Here is a 12,910-nt window from a genome sequence, read left to right on the forward strand (position 1 = left end):
ACATGTAGGGGACTTGCTGTACATCGTATCACCTACCTCACACTGCTGTGCAAGTCATCTGGTCTCTGCGAGCTCCTTGAGGGAAGGGATTCTGTCCCATAGGTCTCATCTTAAGCTCCTAACATAGCGTTTGATACACAGCAGGGCCAGAATAAATATCTGTGGAAGGAAGGTGAGGAGAGGGAACTAATTCATGAATGGACACTGTAGCACAGCAGCAAGTCAGCCCTGAAAACATTTTTATCCTTTGCTCAGAATTAGTTGAGTCCATTGAGTCAGTTTTGCCTCTCTGCACCAGTGTCCTTGATTGTAAAATGTAGTTAGTGAGATCACTAGTTTAACTTTAGTGAGCAATCACTATCCCCAGGAGGGCCTGTTTACAGGAAAATTGCCAAGCCCACTCCCAGGGTTCCTAATTCAGTTGGATTGGGGTGGGCCCCAAGAATTTGCATTTCAAGTAAGTTCCCCAGTGATGCTGATACTGCTGGTCTGCAGACCAGACTTGGGAACCACTTGCCTAGATGACATGAGATCCCTGGGAACGGTCAGGGCCTGGTAGTCTCCAGTGGCCAAGCTTATCAGCCAAGTCATGGATGACTTTTTCCAGAGTTAGTTTGGCATTTGGAACTACTAGACTGGAAATATCCTATGTGAGGCCAATTTGCATTCACAATATGGAATACAACCCCCACCTGATAGGAGACTGGTGCCTCCTAAAATTATTCAAGTTTTAAAGATAAGAAACTGCAACTAGGGTGCCAGATTACTTGGTTGGGATTTCAGGCCAGCCCTTCCTGATTCCTCCCCTTCACTCGCAATCTAGGTAAGGACATCATGTTGGAAACATTTCTGAACACAAAGAACATCAACAAGATGAAGCAAACGACCTGACTGCACATTAAGCCAAGTTATCAGTTTGGTGGTTCTTTAAAACGCACTGCGAGTTAGCCACAATACCCCAGGAATGCAAAGTGTTTATCGTGCTTAAGGACCCAACTCAGATCAGGAGGTGAAAATAACCAGATCTCAAACTTTGAATAGGGAAGACAGCCAACTCCTTTTCACATCACTTGCATTAAATGCACAAGACCAAATACACACAATATACTGACTGACACCAAGACTACATCAGAGCCAACTTTGTTATCTGACATTTATTGTCACATAGCACCCCAGTTTCACAGCATGTACATTTTTACAAAGTTGGAGATTCTAACCTACTATGTTCTCCACAGACTTTCCAACAAGTGTGAAAGAGAGGCAGTAAGGTTAGCTTGAGTTGACAAATCACAATCCAAATATAGAACACCCTGTATTTATTTATGTTTAAGACCAATATACATAGAGTTTCCAATGTTTAGCACATGAATGAGACTCTGACTGAGTAAAAGATGAACACAACTTGTTAGCACATTATCATGAAAAGACAGAAGGCATCAAATATATAACTTCGCTGTTCCTCATTTTACTGTTCAATGTACCTGTAGTGAAAAAATATACATTTTTAGTTTTGAGGTTAAAATAGACCATCAGCTGATTATTTCTCCGGGCCCACAGCCTCAAAGACTAAAATGGCTCTTCCCACCTCTGGCTCACTTGAAAACTGGATTTGTGCTGAAGACAAGAAGAATGGCAGTGCTAAAGGAAAGGGTATAACCAGCTCCCAGGGAGGTTACTGCCAAAGTCCTCATACAAGTCAACTCAAAATAAAAACCAATTCAACTCAGTTGACCTAATCTCCATACAAAGGGGCGCCTGCATCACCTGTTCCTTTCCCAAGGCAGGGCTCTCTGAAGGAGCTTTAGGATCCAATCCTGATGTTCAACCAAGTGCTTTATGACCAAACTGGGACCAGAAGTTTCCCTACTGCCACCCTCAAATTCCAGTTCCAACCTGCTAAGTTCCAGTCTTCAGAATCATAAACCACTTTGTCCAATCTCCCACAGTCATGAACTTGGCTTAGAGCAAGACAAGAGAACCCACAAAACACAAAAACCAAACATTCCTCAAGTACTGAGAGCAGAGAACCGCTTCCATCACTAGAACAAGTCCTGTCGAAAACCTGAAATGCTTTTTGGAAAAGGTCCCTCTACCATCATGTATGTTAATTAACATAGAAAACAATGAGATACGCCTAAAAGTGACTGTGCACCTGGGATGTCTCGCCCACATTCACAGTCTGGCTGTTTCAGGAAATGCTTGGTAAGGCAATCTCTGAAAGCCTATTTTGGAGAAGGAAGCAGCGCACAGATTTGGCTTACACTGCTTTGCATGTCTGGCCCTCTTGGTCTGCTGTTCTTACAGCCGCTCTTGGGAGGGTCACATAACTAGCTGCATCTCTCACTGGAAACAACAAAGCCGGGAGGCTCATGGAGTAAGACTCATAAACTGCTGTTGATGACTGATCTGCAGGTATTGGTGGGCAGCCTTCCTTAGCCTGGGCTGAAGGGGAAGCAAGATATGCCTCCAAAGACTCAGGATTCCAAAAGCCTACATCCCCCTTACTTCTTATTAGGAATCTGAACCACACTGAGTCATGATGCAAAATACTATAACAAAGCACCCATAACTAAAGTGTAAATTCAAGTGATCCTTTGAAATCAGTTTCAAAGCATACACCTCAAACAGAGTCAACAACTTGGAAAGAGAAACCAAAGTTACTAGAATGTTCTCTATAACTAGAGGAGAAAAAGACTTCTCAACTGAGATTTCATTTTGTTCACATTCACACTGTTCAAACCACAACCTGCTGAGTCCTACTTGTCAGTAACATGGGAAGATTTGGTTGCTAGGATATTTGTAATTCTTTTCTTAATATTTTAAAAATCAAATTCCCTTAGTGATGTCTTGTCAGGAGGTGTGATTTTAGCTTGTGCTGAACAAATGTTTTTACCACTAAGGTGTTATACTAAAATTGAGATCTTTCCAACTACTACGTTTGCAAATGTCTGTCTTAACTGCAAGAAAAATATCCATTCCAGATTATTTTCTTATTGATCTTCTATTAATAAGCACAGATCTATCATTACCATGGTTATAAGCTCATCTAAGAAATGGACAAATATCATTTAGAAACAGACTAGAATTAAATCACATATGAAGAGAGGAATGCTTTGATGATAGTTCAGACATTACTAGGGAATCAAAGAAAAATTCATGTTTCTGATTACTCACCCTAAACTATGCTGAAATGGAATATTTGCAACCCAAGTAACCCATGCTATATCGAAGAAAACTATAACTTACTACATATTGAGTTCATTTCAATCACAGTAGTCTATTTTAAAAACAAACGCCCATAAGGAATACAGGAATGGAATTCATTCAAAGCAACAGCTGTCAAAAGTTCTGCCAAGAAACCCAGGGTAATTTACTACATCATGAAAGGTGAGGTGTTCAGAAGAACAAATAGTTCAATCCTACTCTTTCAGATTTTATTTTTTGCTTCAATCCAAGAGAAATATCTAGATCTCAAACTTACTAAAACATGTTTCCATATTTTAAAACTGATTAATTAAGTAAATAAAACATGGTAAATAGAAGAAACCCTTCTGATAGTGGCCAGAGGACTCAACTTAGAATCCATAAAATCCAACTCTGTCAATAGCTCCCTCCTTCTATGGATTCTTGGACTAGGAACTGTGGTTTCTTAGGGCCTTGGTTTCCCCAAAGCAGCTGCAGGATATGGGAACAGGTCCTCTCATCTCCGACATCCTACTGTGCAATGAGAAGAAAATGGGCACAGCTCCCAGCTAAGCGGCCTCCTCTCCTAACCAGATCCAAAGCATTTCTCTAATATTTATAAAGCAGTCAGATACTTCCAACTAATTCAAATGTCTGCCTTGATTATGACACACTCCTCCAGTCTACCTTTTGGGTTTGCTTCATGGCTGCTGGATAGGGAGGTGGCCAAAGCAAGAAGCCAAAAACCAGAGATGCTGAGGTACCCAGTAAATTGGTAATATACTGTGCACTCATTCTTGGAATTATGAGACTCCTATGGAGGAAGACTGATTAACAATAAGGTTATTAAACCCTCATGGATGGGGGCAACATCAACATTCTGCCCACAGATTTCTGCCCAACAAGCAGGTCTTACTCTTGAGTAGTTTTACAAAAGAGGTATAATGGTGACAGCAATAACCCAGTCTTCCTATAAATCACATGAAAGGCTCACAGAAACATTATCAGAAGTTATAATCCTAAATTAAAAATACACATCCTAAGAAAACAGAAAAACAAAGGATGAGCACTAGTTAGGTGACAATGATGTTGTGTGTGTATTTAACTGGTTTTTTTAAAAATCCACTTTTAGGCAACTTAGAAACTGTGGTCACTATTAAGTCCAGTCAGGAAGGTGGGGTGTAGATAGTATTGTTGTGGGCTTTAATGCAATGCCTATCTTAAAATATTGGTGATACTATGCAACACATGAGCCTTTGACTATCCAGTGCAAGTTTTTCCCTTTAATGAACACCAAGCCAACTAAAAAAAACGCCAAACTCCTAATTTGGCTCACTCTTGTTTTGGCTTGATGAGGGAAAAACATGTTAATATTTTTAAAATGTAGAACATAGACTAACATTCTTTAGTTTATATGTCTGCTTAATGGATATGAAGTGCTATCTGGAGTGTGTGTGTATGTCCTGGAAGATTATGAGATAAAGTGCATATGCTAGACTTTCCTGGATTGAATGGAACAAAAGACAAATATGATGTGAAATGTCTGCGATGTGGACACTGTTGATAAAATGTGTTGCAGCCCCCAGTTCTCAGAACATGTGAAAAGAAGTTACCTAAAAAATGTTCCCTCACCCATTCGTATCTTAGAAAAGGTTTAAACTGACTCTGAAACCCTCCCACAGGGACAAAAAAGGCAGCCAAAAGGGAAGGAAAGGGGACTAGAGAAAGAGTTCAAGTCTTAGGATTTTCAAAATCCAAGCAATTCTGAATCCTCTAATATATACAGAACAGAATCAACAATTTGTTTTTCTTTGGAAAAAATCATCTGTTTGAGCATTTCTCTTCTGCCATTAAACTATTGATAAAGCTTGCCAATGGAGTAAGGAAGGATTAAATAAATGCCTACTTCTTCTAACAGCAGTCACCTCTACTGAAATTAAAGGCTTAGTCCTGCAAACTGCAGACCTCTGCTAAACCACTTCAGAAAGGACCTAGCACACGTCCCACAGTATCTTAAGAACTGGTAACCTAGCAAAATGCACAAGAGATGGCAAACTTGTCATCAGTATCTTGAACTGCTTTTATTTTTTTTTTTCATTTATTTTTATTAGTTGGAGGCTAATTACTTTACAATATTGTAGTGGTTTTTGCCGTACATTGACATGAATCAGTCATGGATTTACACGTGTTGAACTGCTTTTAAAGCTGGAGAGCCCAGGTATCTGGGAGGGTCAGTCAATTCCCACTGTCAACTTGAGCTTTACAGGATAAGCAGGGGCTATGTAAATTTCTATAGAATACTGGCTTCTGTGATTTGAGCTTACTGTTTTATATCACTTACACTGGAGTCGGTTGGGCACCTCTGAACTGCACATAACCCAATCCCTCCTCAAGGGTACACTTCACAGAGAACAAAATTACCATATATCAAGTGTAAGGATTGACTTTCTTTCATTATTTCTTCAAACCCAATACACTTGTGATCCAGGTTAAAATAACAAAGACAAAAATAACTACCATAGATTGCTGGATTCCTGGTAATAATCATTGCCCCTTCTTCCTTAGTTTGAATACCTGGGTTCAAACAACAAATATTCATCAGTCCAAACAGTCTCATCGGCCTTTCACATTTGATGAGTGGTTTCCAAATTCATGCATTTACAGATATATTAACCCATGCAGGATAGAAGTAGAGATCTGGCAACTAGTTATTTAATTTGATTGGGCAAGGCAGTTAGGGCAGATTGCTCTTGTCCAAAAACCTGCGTGAAAGGGCTGAGTTATCTGTGTTGATAGCCTAGCTGGGCCAAGTTAAACAGATCATGGACAAAACTACTACTTCACAGAGGTGTAAGACTGAATAAGCCTTTGCTACTCCATAGAAAACAACGGTCATGTATGAGCTCCCATGAGCTAGATATAGTATCAAAATGGCACTAGAGAAGCAATTTTTGGCATATATATAGTGGTGGAGGGTATGGTGCCAGTCTAAAGTTAATTATTTTGTTTACTTCTAGTTTTGTTTTTATCATCATCATGCCAAAGACTATCCAACTATCCAGTTGGAATCACAATTATTTAGGAAACCAACCTACTATATATGATATACATATGAAAATAAAACAAGCATCCTGAAGGTACTGGGTTACAAGGTCTTGTACAAATCATAAACTCTTTAAATAAATAATGCTCTAAATTGTTTTTATTTGCTAGAAGATTGGTTTTCAATTAGGAGCAACATCTAACACCTTGAGGAAATACTAAGAATGGGAGATAAATTCCACTGATAATTACAATTTTAAGTGTGACAATCAGTTGCATTTTTTCTACCACAGTAAAAACATACACGTGAAGCACAAGAGAAAAGGTGATATTGATTACATTCTGCTGCTCAGAGCTTTGACACAGTTTCAGACATCTATGACAAGTAGTTGCGTTGAAACATTCAAAGGAAAGATCTTGGCAGAAAAGGTCACCCACTGTTACTTGAATCTTGTGTGGGGGGCGGGGTCACAATACAGTGACTGGACGAAGTTGTTCCAATTGGTTTTCCAATGCAATCCGTTCTTGATGAACCTCCTGAGTTGTACAAAAGAAAGAGAAGAGAGGGGTCATTTATTGGGATCATCCCCACTTCATCTGATATTAAAAAGAAACTTATGACTGGAACCACAAGCATTCAGGTGTCATATAACTCAAGGATGAGTAGACTTGGAGGCGTTGTATTTGAAGCTGGTGACAGGACACAGGAGGCTTCACAATTTGTAGTCTCTCAATTCCTTTCTTAAGATGATGAAATGAAACTAATTGATCAACCCTCCCTCCTACCCACACCTAAATCTCACACTCAAGTTTTTAACAGGATCAGTGGCTGACACAGAAGGATGTTAAAAATAAAAAGACTGATTAGAAGGGAGCAGAAAAGCAAAAGCAGACTCCTAATACTGAGAGGTGGGTCATCAGGACTACATTTCTAGTTCCAATCTCTTGTTTCTAATCCAGCACCATACTGGATCAGGACCAAGGGATAAGAAAGGACACTGGCTGTCCTTCCACTAAAGTGTCATCCAGGATCCTGCATTTGTGGCTGAAGATGTGTCTTCTCAGCTAAAGGTAGAAAAGAGGATCTGCAGTCTGCTATTTGGGAACTCAAATTCTGAGCCCTAAAACAGACCTAATGACAAAGAGAGCACATAAAGGCATTCTGAAGTAGAATCAGTCAAGGTGGAAAAGAAGTCTATATAAAGACTCAATTCTGAGACATCCCAGAAGAACAAACATGATGAAAATCATTACGGAACTCAACAAGAGTTTATTTACCTACCCTCTTTCCTACCATCCAACAGTCTCTGAATATATATCTACTAAGGGCCCGGTTCTGCTCTGGGTGTGAGGATAACACCAAGGAACAAAACAGTTCAAACCAATGCCCTCAGAGGGCTTATACTCAAATGGCTGGAGAAAGATAAGAAAGTTTAAAAAAAAACAAAGAGATACTTTCAGGAGGCTTTCAGAAGGAAATAAGCTGCTGTAATAGAGGGTAATGGTGGATCTGGGAGAAAGGTGGAGAGCGTGGTCAGGGAAGGCTTCTCAGAGCTGACGCTACTGAGAAGAGACTTGAATGAAGTGAGAGGTGAGCCACGGGAAGATGCAGGTGAAGGATATTCAATAAGACAAAATGGCAACAACCAAGGCTGCAAAGGAGGGAACAAGCTTGGTGTGTTTGATAAACCACAAGGCTTGTGTGACCAAAAACAGAGGGGACAATGAAGACCTTGGCAGGAACTAAAGTCAGAGAGTTAGGCAGGGACCCGGCAGACAGAGTAAGGAGTGTGGATGCCATTCAAAGTGAAGGGGCACAGCAATGAAAGCTTTGAATCAGGAAAGGCATGTGGCCTAATTTCAAATTCAGAATTCTCACTCTGTCTTTTGTGTAGACAATGGATTGTAGCAGGACAAGAGTCGGAGCAGAGAGCATTTGGGAGGTTACTGTATGAAACCAGGTGAGAAACGAAAATGGCTTAGATCAAGGTAGTAGCCACAGAGAGGAGGAGATGGATTCTGGACATACTTTAAATCTAGAACTAATAGGACATGTTGATAAAGCTGATGTAGGAAAGAAGGAAGAGGATTTGGAATTGAGCAAGAGGGTGGCTGGTAGTGTGGGATTAATTGAGAACAAGAAGACTGGATGAGAAATGGACATTTCAAGGAGACAGTTGGGAATGAAGCATCTGAGATGTGTATGTTAGGAGAAAAGTAGAATAAGCAGTTGTAAATGCATGTCTAGAGCTTAGAAGAAAGAGAAGAGGGGCTTTAGACATAAATTTGTGAGGTTGGATGGCCTTCAAAGCCATAGGATTAGGTACCATCATCCAGCAAAATAATAAAGATGGTGGTTCCAAGTAAAGCTGGATCTGAACCTATGTACCAAACTCATTCCCTACTGGAACTCTAAAACAATTTTTTAAATTAGGGGTGGGGTGGGGTCATAGACACACAAGGACAGGGAAGACAACAGGGAAGAGGTGATAGCAATAAAACTGGTAAGCTGGAAGACAAACTAATTAATGCTGAATGAATTAGCTAATTCAAGAAAAACAAGTGTGGGGATTCTCCCAGTTGCTGAATACATGTTCCAATGATGCCTGATGGAACTGGACGGAATAACCACAGGGTGGATTTGGGGATGAACTGGACCCACTGTGAGATGTACCTGAGCTTCAGCTCAACTGATCACATGATCTCCAGAAGCTCCTACTCTCACATAGGGACATTCTGGATCTTCAGGAATGAATGTCAGTTTAGAGCCTGTGTTCAGTAAACCTTCCCAAACCTGATGAGTCCCTTTTCCCTAGTGCACAGTCACACTGGTAAATGGGCACAAGGCTCTATGGGGAAGTCTGAGAGAAAGACTAACAATATAAACTTTTGGCTGCACAGTGGGGTCCTTCTTGCAGGTAACTAAGATGCCCCTTTATTCAAGGCTTCTGTATGTGTAAACTCAGTCTGGGAACTGACTGAGAGGCCATGACTAGAGCTCCACTTGATGATTCTTCAGATTTCTGTTAGCTAGACCTTGAACTTTTCACTTCCTCAGATCAAGTAAATAAAAGTGCACTGCAAGCTAAGGATGGAGATAAAACAAGAACCAGTCTGATTTTACATAGAAGAATCCCTAAAAGACACAAAGTGGCAGTCTCAGATATCTATGAAAGTGAAAGTGAAAGAAGGAAAGAGGATTGTCTTAAAGAAGTGTTCCTTGAAAGTCTGATTCAGAAGTAATCAGATTGCCCAATTCTTCTTGCCACTAGGGTAGAACACTGAAGATTTATTCCTTTGAAGGGCAAAAGAGATGACCTCTGGAATACAAATACACGGATACAGTTAAGGACAAAAAACTAGACTGGAAATAGGGGGGTTAAATGAATACCCTGAATACTGAGAACCAGAGTCCTCTGCTCCACTGGACCACGTGTTCCTTACAGGCAAGAGACCAGAAAAGTCTCTTCCTTGAGGAGTCCAGTCAGACCAAGAAGAAAAAGCCAACCACACTGTCTTTGGGGATTCCCCAACTCTACAGCTCAGTCAAATTGGGGGAGAATGAAGCTCAAAGATGACAAGTCCCACAACAGGCTATGGACCTGCAATCTGCATTCTCATCCTCCTCCTAAATAAAAGCAGAGAAGGACCATCAGCTACTGAAGGAAAGTATGTAATGAGAAGTATATACAACAAAATAAAAAAGTACTGAGGAAGAAGAAAAACTACAACTAAGAGAAGATATTACAACCATAAAACAAGAATAGGATGCCATCAAAAAGAAACAAGCAGAGAACGAAAAAAAATGAACTCTTGGTTATTAAGCATAGGAGGTTTAGAGCTTAAAAATAAGTAAATCTTCACATATAGACCAAAAAAAGAAACTAGAAGAAATTAGAAAACAAAACTAAGAAGTTCAGTGTCAGAAAAATATCAGGAAGGGAGAACAGGGAAAATGGGGGGGTCAATAAAAATCAAGAAAACTCCCAGGACTGAAGAATATAGGTTTCCAAATTAAAAAGGCCTACGAAGTATAGAGACCAGTGGATAATAGTGACCTATGCCAACACAAGAGGTGGCGGTAGAGGGGAAGCGAAAGCAAAATGCAAAACAAAAACAAGGTCACATACAAAAATTCATAAAACAGAATGATGTTTGACATTTTTCAAAATTTTATTTTTTATCATATGGTAAAGTTGACTATTTTCCTTTTAGTGTATAGTTCCACAAATGTTAACACATATAGATTTGTATAACTGCCACCACAAAGTGGGTACATTACAGTTCCAATAACCAAAAAGCTCCCTGGTACTACTCACTGACATATAAACCTTTACCACAGGCATAATAACCCTTGACAGCCACTGGTCTGTATTTCCACCACTATACAAAAGTTTGCCTTTTCAAGAATGTCGGATAAAAGGAATCATGTAGTACCTAACTTTTTGACACTGGCTTGTCTCATTCAACATAATGCCTTTGAGTTTCATTCAAATTACTGTGTCTATCACTCCTTCTAAGCTCACTGAATACTATTTCATTGTACTCAGTTTATCCCTTCATCCTTTGAAGGATATTGGTGTTGTTTCCAAGTTTCAGCTATCATGTAAAATTGTTATTAATGTCTATGTACTGCTGGGTCACGGGGTTAAGTGTATATATAACTTCATAAGAAACTGACAAATGATTTTTCAGAGTGGGGTATCATTTGGCATTCTCACCACCAATTCATGAGGGTTCCAGGTGACAGCACTTGATGCTGTCACGATTTTCTGTTTTAGCAATTCTATCACTGTGTGTGGTGGTCTGTGATCATGGTTTCAATTTGCATTTGCCTAATGGCTAACAATGCTGAATATCTTTGCACATGTTTATTTGCCATCCTTATATCCTCTTTGGTGAAGTATCTGTTCAAATCCTTTGCCCATTTTTACATTGGGTTGGTTGAGCTTTGAGAATTCTTATTACTGAGTTTTGAGAGTTCTTTATATAATTTGGACACAAGTCCTTTGTCAAAAAACATGGGTTGCAAATATTTTCTTCCAGTCTATAGCTTGTCTCTTAATTCTCTTGACAGTGTTTTTGACAGAGCTAAAGTTTTTAATCTTGATAAAGTCCAATTTATTGACTTTTTCTGTGTTTGTGCTTCTGGCATTGTTTCTAACCTTGGGTCACAAAAACTTTTTCCTATGTTTTTTCCTACAGGTTTTAAATTTATACCTTTATGTTTTACATTTGCTTCTATGACCCATTTCAAGTTAATCTTTGTATCAAAAGTGAGATTTTTTTGGTCAAGGTTCATGCTTTTACAGATGGATGACCAGTTGTTACAAAACAATATGTTGAAAAGACTATCCTTTCCTCAATAAACTGATATTGTACATTTGTCAAAGATCAAATGCTTATATTCACATGGTCTACTTCAGGACTTCTGATCCTGCTCCACTGATTCATCATTAATTCCATTCTGTCTTGATTACTGAAGCCTGATACTGAAAGTGATTCCTCCATCTTTGTTCTTCTTTTTCAAATTTGTTTTAGCTATTCCAGTTCCTTGGCCTTTACATATAAATTATAGGATTCACTGGTCTTTGTCTACAAAACACCCTACTGGGGTTTTGATTGGCTGCAAGGATTCTACAGATCACCCTAGAGAAAAATAGTATTACTACTATGCTGAGTCTTCCAATCCACAAGCTACATATGTTTTTCCCTTTATTTAGGTCTTCTTAGATTTCTTTTAGTAGCATTTTGCACATTTCAGCATACAGATGAATTTATACTTAAGTAGTTCATTTGGCAGAGGTTAAGCTATTGTGGATACTATTGTTTTTCAAATTTCTGTGACAAGCTGTTTGTTTATTACTTATATATAGAAATATGATTGCTTTCTGTGTGACCTTATATTCTGTGACCTTCATAAACTCAATTAGGAAATGAAATTTTAAGAAACAATTTGCAAATACTTACACACTCAGAACCACTGACAGGTTTTCTAAAATCTCAACAATTAGAGAGAGAATAGTGAAAAATTTATACTACTTGATTTCAAGAGTAACAGAAATCAAGACCATGTAGTACCAGTATAAAGATCAACAAACAGGTTAACCGAATGGAGTAAGAACCCATAAATAAATCACACTTACATGGTTATTAGATTTTTGAGAACAGCATCAGAGTAATCCAAGAAGGAAAAGAAACTTTTCTACAAATGATACTAGATTAATGAAATACTGATATGGAAAAAAATGAACCTTGACCCTAATCTTACAACATACATAAAACTTAATTCAAAATGGATCATAGATATTGGTGCACTCAACACTATGGAAGTTCATTTAAAAACTTAAAACTACCAGGAGTGATGTCAGTAGCATGGCTGAATAAGACATCCCTTGTCCATGTCCCCCTGTCAATGACAATTTGACATCCATTCACAAAGTGCCTTTGTGGGAGTTATGGGATCCAGCACCATATATGAGACACCAGGAGGTGTCTCATCCAGCCATGCATCTGGTAATAGGCACACAGATCTCAGTTCTGGCTCTGAACCCAGCAGGGTCCAAGAAACAGCTCTAGGCCCTCTCAGCCACAGTCCAGGAAACTCTGGGAAACACTGTTTTAGACAATCACCCAGAGATGAAAGAACTTTTGTGGAAGTCCAAGTTTCAAGCAAAATGTTAGA

General features: G+C 39.1%; 1 protein-coding gene across 2 annotated transcripts in view; it reads right to left on the reverse strand.

Annotated features, from left to right (window-relative positions):
- Nucleotides 1–6,367: 6,367 nt before the first annotated feature.
- Nucleotides 6,368–12,910, reverse strand: part of REPS2 (RALBP1 associated Eps domain containing 2) — a 250,518-nt gene continuing 243,975 nt past the window's right edge. For both annotated transcript variants that reach the window (XM_070464477.1, XM_070464476.1), the window contains exon 18: nt 6,368–6,762. In XM_070464477.1, coding sequence (XP_070320578.1) covers nt 6,694–6,762 — 69 coding nt within the window. In that variant the 3' untranslated portion in view covers nt 6,368–6,693. The remainder of the gene's footprint in view (nt 6,763–12,910) is intronic.

The sequence above is a fragment of the Odocoileus virginianus genome, unplaced genomic scaffold, assembly GCF_023699985.2.
Source record: "Odocoileus virginianus isolate 20LAN1187 ecotype Illinois unplaced genomic scaffold, Ovbor_1.2 Unplaced_Contig_25, whole genome shotgun sequence".
NCBI classification, from domain to species: Eukaryota; Metazoa; Chordata; class Mammalia; order Artiodactyla; family Cervidae; genus Odocoileus; species Odocoileus virginianus.